This window comes from Hyaena hyaena, unplaced genomic scaffold (assembly GCF_003009895.1).
Source record: "Hyaena hyaena isolate Hyena2069 unplaced genomic scaffold, ASM300989v1 scaffold_281, whole genome shotgun sequence".
Lineage (NCBI taxonomy): Eukaryota > Metazoa > Chordata > Mammalia > Carnivora > Hyaenidae > Hyaena > Hyaena hyaena.
The window spans coordinates 1,491,908-1,497,632 of NW_024080914.1; the positions used below are offsets into that span (position 1 = coordinate 1,491,908).

General features: G+C 48.9%; 1 protein-coding gene across 2 annotated transcripts; it reads right to left on the reverse strand.

The window, feature by feature from the left end:
* Window positions 1-3,102: 3,102 nt before the first annotated feature.
* On the reverse strand, window positions 3,103-4,114 carry APCS (amyloid P component, serum). 2 transcript variants are annotated; one of them, XM_039246485.1, is made up of 2 exons: window positions 3,974-4,114; window positions 3,103-3,854 (listed from the first exon to the last, which is right to left on the reverse strand). In XM_039246485.1, exons 1-2 carry the CDS (start codon window positions 4,035-4,037, stop codon window positions 3,247-3,249), a joined length of 672 nt encoding a protein of 223 aa, XP_039102416.1. In that variant the 5' UTR covers window positions 4,038-4,114; the 3' UTR covers window positions 3,103-3,246. The 2 variants fall into 2 exon arrangements, with proteins under 2 accessions (XP_039102416.1, XP_039102415.1); XM_039246484.1 differs by having other exon boundaries at window positions 3,103-3,857.
* Window positions 4,115-5,725: the final 1,611 nt, after the last annotated feature.

The following is a 5,725-nucleotide window of genomic DNA, read 5'->3' on the forward strand; positions in this document are numbered from 1 at the left end:
CAGGAAAGCCTAATGATGGCAAGGTATGGATTATGACAGATGCTGATGAGTGCCAGAAAGCACAAAGTATCAGATGGCACAGACTTAGAATATGAAATCCAAAACCAGCACCACGACGGGGTCACTCAGTGTTGTGTTTTCATCTGGCGTAGTGTCTGGCACAGAGTAGGGGCTCAATAAATAAATGGATGATGCTTCTGGAAAGTACGCAGGCTTCGTTTCTTAAAACTTGTTTTAGGTTCTGTGACGGGGGGGGGGTGTTAAGCTAAACTATTAAGAACTAGCAGGGGACGCCTGGGTGGCTCAGTCAGTTAATCATCTGACTCTTGGTTTCAGCTCAGGTCATTATCTCATAGTTTGTGGGTTCAAGCCCCATATTGGGCTCTGTGCTGATAGTGTGGAGTCTGCTTGGGATTGTCTCCACCCTTCCTTCCCTCCCTCTCTCTCTCAAATAAACTTAAACAAATAAAAACTGGCAATGGTGGACAACGCAACGTCTGGGCAAACCTGTCTCTGTGCTCCTGATGGAAGTATGTGCTCTCCAGAAAGAGAGCGGTTGCCGGAGTCCAGCTCCAACCAGGTTCAGGGGTTCCTGAAGGATGGACGGTGTCAGTGAGAGAGGGAGTGAGAGAGCCCCAAGATTCTTTCTGATCACCAGGCAGGCATCTCTGCCCTGTCCGTTTTGGTGTCTTTATTTATAGGTCAAACGTTAACATGGCATCAAAAAATGGAGTTTTTACAATGGACAGTTCTCTGTGATAAGATGTTTTGGAAAATGTACAGAAACAGGTTTTACAGAAGTATTCTTGCAGAACTACCCCAATTATAGTGAGGTTGAGTAACCAAGAAAATAACGGGGTGTTCTTAGCGAAAAACAGGATAACATACACATTTTAATAACGCTAAGATTAAGTCATAGGTTAAGTTGTAGATACTCTTATTCATCCTCATCACAGCTGCCAGGGTAAGGGAAGGGGTTTGTGGAATGTAGGCCTTAGGGAAGGGACTGTTATACATCACCAGTTAGCAAAGGTATATGTGGTAACTTATCTTCTGCCCTTATCTGTGCCTTCTCTCTAAGTTAGGCTCTTTGTCTCTGGGCAAGACTTGATTGTCCAGTTATATTCTTTACGGCACTGGAGAGCCAACCATACCTTTAAAGAGTTTAGCTCATTTTTGATACATAGAATAGCCCCTTTGAATGCATTTACCTTTGTGTCTAGTTTTTTGTCTATGGTTTCTTGAATAGCCAGGGCATGGGAGACATTTTTGGTTAGTTGATTTACATGTTGAGCTGTATGAACCTCTTGGATTAAAGCAATGGCAGAAACAGAATTGTACACATAAAGGTCAATCTTTCATGAGTAAGGGTCATTAACCTGTTCATAGCTCGAGGGAAAGTATGGAGGGAAACAGAACCTGCTGGGGATACGATGTCTGTTCCCATAATTAAAAGAAGTTCCCAGAAGAAGTTCCTTCACAAGGTGCAATCATCATACCAGGGCCAGAATAAAGGGACAAGTCACTCCCGATATTGATCAACAAGGTACCTTGGGGGTTGGTGCTCAAGCAGAAATAATTGAGTGAGGGTGGATATTGACCATCATCTCATTGGCAAGAGGCTGTGCAAACTTGCTTTAACCTCACCAAGAGCTTTCTCAACTAGTGGGCTCGGAAAGGCTCCCTACAAGCCATCTTTCTAGGACACACAGTACAAGAAAGGTGGTTGACTTTAAACTGTAAAGCAAGCCCTAAGAGCTGGTGAATGGAAAATAATTTTTCTACATGGTGCTTCCCTCTCACTAGAGAGAAAAGTGTGAACTGTGCTTATGAAGCCCCTGTGACTGCATCCAAGGCCCCTACCAATCTTGGATTCCACCTGCTCCTGCCTGCCTGACCTTCTTGCCCCATTAGTGGAGTCCACAGCCTCTGTCTTTCTTTCTCGGGTCTGGCACCTGCCTCCCTGTTGATCCTGGGCGAATGAGCACGTGAGTTTGAAGTCCTCACTTGTATCACTCGGAAGCTGTCCAGCAATGTGGTCTTTCTGATTTCCCTCAGCCTCGCGCCCCATTATCTGCGGGCAAAGCCTGCCTTGTTTCCCACATACAGCCACGTTCTCTTTGAGGTCATTCTCTAAGAAAACACCTCATTTCTGCTGGGGATGTGCCTTGTGGCTTTTGTAATGACAGTAACATCTGATAAAATCTGATGGTGTGTAATATTGTAATTAGAATGTTTGGTGCTGAGAGTCGTATCTGAAAGGGGTAAGCGGGGATCAGATAATGGAGGGCAATGTCACGTTAAAGGGTTTAAGAGGTAGATCCACAGGATTTGAACCGGGAGGTCCTAAGCAATATCCTTGATGACTTTAGGACCAGACTCTGAAAATCCAGCATTGTATGCTACCAGTGTTTTTTTGTTTTTGGTCTCTGTGTGTGTGTGTGTGTGTGTGTGTGTGTGTGTGTGTGAGAAAAAAGACACATTAGGGGCGCCTGGGTGGCTCAGTTGGTTAAGCGTCCAACTTCGACTCAGGTCATGATCTCATGGTTTGTGGGTTCGAGCCCCGCGTCGGGCTCTGTGCTGACAGCTCAGAGCCTGGAACCTACTTCAGATTCTGTATCTCCCTATCTCTGACCCTCCCCTGCTCTCGCTCTCTCTTTCTCAAAAATAAACATTAAAAAAAAACCCTGCACGTTTGCCTTCTTGCACAATGAATGCCAGACTTTTCTACAGTTTTACTTTTCATTCCTGCTGCCAGTTTTCCTCATTACTTGATGTCAGGTTCTGTGCTACTTACTCATGTTTATCTGGCCTGGCCTCTGACCTCTTTTGCATCTGCAGCTGGAAAACCAGATAGGATTCCTTGTGACATTGTGCACATATCTGGAGTTAATCAAATGACGGAGAGCTAGTAAGGAGCACCCCCCCCCCCCGCGCTGCTCCCTGAGCCCCTGGCTTTGAGACCCATCCTTTTAGTTACAGGTGCCCCTCCCCCCCCCACTCCACACCCTGATCACGCTGGATAATAACGCACTGTCTTCCAAACAAGCGGATCGAGGAGAAAGACGCGGCAACAAGTACCACACAAATGCAGGCGGCACATGCAACATACTGTTGTTGTTGTTATTTTAACTGGGCAGCGTGCAGACAGGAAATTGGAAAAAGCAGGAGCCGCCGGTATCAAGATCCCCCGCGTGGTTGCCTTGAGTGGATTCCTCACGCGGCAGTGTTCTTGTTGCCTCAAGCTCAGCTCCACACCAGGGGCTTGACAATGACATACCCTTTGAGCTCGTAGGTCAGCTCGTGCCAGTCCAGGACGTTGGCATAGAGGTAGGAGCCCTGCTGCAGGCTTAGGATCTGCTCTGGGGACAGCACGGAGTCCCACATGTACAGGTCCCCGATCTCCCCCACGAAGGACTGGGCCTTCTGAAACCCCCCTCCGTAGGAATCCTGCTCCTGCCCCAGGACTATCTTGGGGTACCCTTCCACCACATAACCCTGCTTCAGGCCCTTTTTCACCAGCGGCTTCCCATTGACCCAAAACTCGGCAATGCCGGTTGAGGACTCCCAGCTGGTACAGATGTGCACAGGGCTGGGGACCATCTCGATCACTTTGAAGGTGACTTTGGTTCTCCCGATGTACAGGGAGTAGCTCCCAACTTCGTTCTTGAAGATCAGGAGCTCATTGTCCTTGTCCTGGGCATTGTAGGAGAAGAGGCTGTAGGCACGGAGCAGATCACTGTAGGCTCGGAAGCACAAGGTGAAGTTCTGCAGAGGGGTCTCCAGTTTTGGAGTCAAGGTCACATAGTCAGTAGAAGATTCTCGAGGGAACACAAACACCTTCCCACTGAGGTCTGCTGGGGGAGGGAGAGAAAGATGACCTTCACCATGCATGCAAGGACAAAAGGACCTACCCACCCTCTTTTGTTATCTCGTGCTCCCCGGGCACACACCCTGCCCCTGACCACCCTACCTGTCTGAGCGAAGGCTCCCAGGAGGCTGGCAAGGACAGAGACACAGAGCAGCAGCTTGTCCATGCTCGGCCTGGGGCTGTGCTAGCAGCAGAGTGAACGGCTGAGGGTACAGAAGGCCCCGAGCTTGTACCCCACCCCCCAGCTTCTGAGGCTCACTTCTTAGGCCTGAGGCTCCCCGGGTTTTATATACACGGATTTTCTAGCCTGCCCCCAGGTTCAACAGTCAAAGCCCCTGATGGAAAGGCGGGGGGGCCCTGCCGGGAAATCACTGGGGTTATTTATTAGGTACAGGGACTGCCAGGAAGCCACCCCCTGTGACCTGGTTCCCGGCAGGGAGGAGGGAGAGGTGGAGATGGGGGCGGGAGGAGGGGTCCGGTCAGACCGCAGACATGTGGGGCTCACCCCTGTTCTCTCTAAGGGCCTCTGCAGGGAACTTCTGAGCTCTGGCCTCCCCGCCTGTGCATACGAGGCCTCTTTCCATTCTTCTGTAAAGTGGGCTTCACCCCATATCCTGGAATCCTGCTTTCTGCAGATCCAGAAGAGTCCCTTCACCTTTGATCAACTCAACATTGAGCAACATCGGTCCGTGCCCTGGGTAAGGGACAGGAGGATTAGAGGGTGCCCTTTGTCTCCCCCAAGCTTCTATTTTCAGTATTACTTTGCTCTGAGTGTGGTGGTGTTTCCTTCTGCTGGATTTTCCCATTGCCCATTAGGAGCGATCAGTCCACTGTCTGCAGAGGTGTTTGCAAAGCACTCCATTTCCTCCTGGCGTGGAAAGTGTACTTATGTTAATTTTTGGCAAGAACCTGATTCCTGAGTTACTTGTATTTATTCCTGAATTCCTGAACACGACACTGGGTATAGGGGATTCAGTGGTGACCTCCCGTAGCATGATGCCAGCATGACCTCTTCTCCATTCCCTCTGCTATTACTAAAAAGGCCAAGAATTCTCTTTCTCAACCATTCTTCAAATAATCTTTCTACTTCTCGGCATTTCCCATTCTTGAACTTTTTCTAGGCCAGATCCCAGGTTGTAAAGCCTAACCTGGCTTGTTGCCCAATAAGGGTAACTGATGGAGTTGGGATTATACACCTTATTGCCTTCTTTTTTCTTTAATGTTTGCTTATTTGAGAGAGAAGGAGAGTGAGAGAGCATGTACAAGTAGGGGACAGAGGATCTGAAGCGGGCTCCATGCTGACAGCACAGAGCCCGATGTGGGGCTCAGATTCATGAACCATGAGATCGTGGCCTGAGTCGATGTCAGATGCTTACCCGCCTGAGCCACCCAGGCGCCCCACCTTGTTGCCCCTGAATTGAATACAGGTCCTTCAGCGTGGAAGCCAGTGCCATCTGTGCTCTGCTCCAACCTTGCCATCAAATCCTACCCTTCCCTCCTTGCTATTTCTTGGGCTCGGCCTCCCTGACGTCATTCTTCCTGGTCCTTGCTTCCGTTTCGTCTCATCCACCTGTTTCACACAATTCTGACCTTCTTCACGATCTCAAAAGGTTGTCCTGATGTCTCAATTAGACGTGATTTTCACCTTTGACTCCCCATGAGGTTAAGATCAAAGACTGGGAGAGAATATACTAGTGGTTGACTATCGGGAGTCGCTAAGCCTCTGTGAACCTTGGTTTCCTTTTCAGAAAAACCCCTCGGTGTTTCCGTGAGGCTAAATAGGATAAGATAACATTCACAAAGTGCACAGCAGTGTCTGGAGGGTCTTATTTTCAATCCTTTTATGGACAGGAC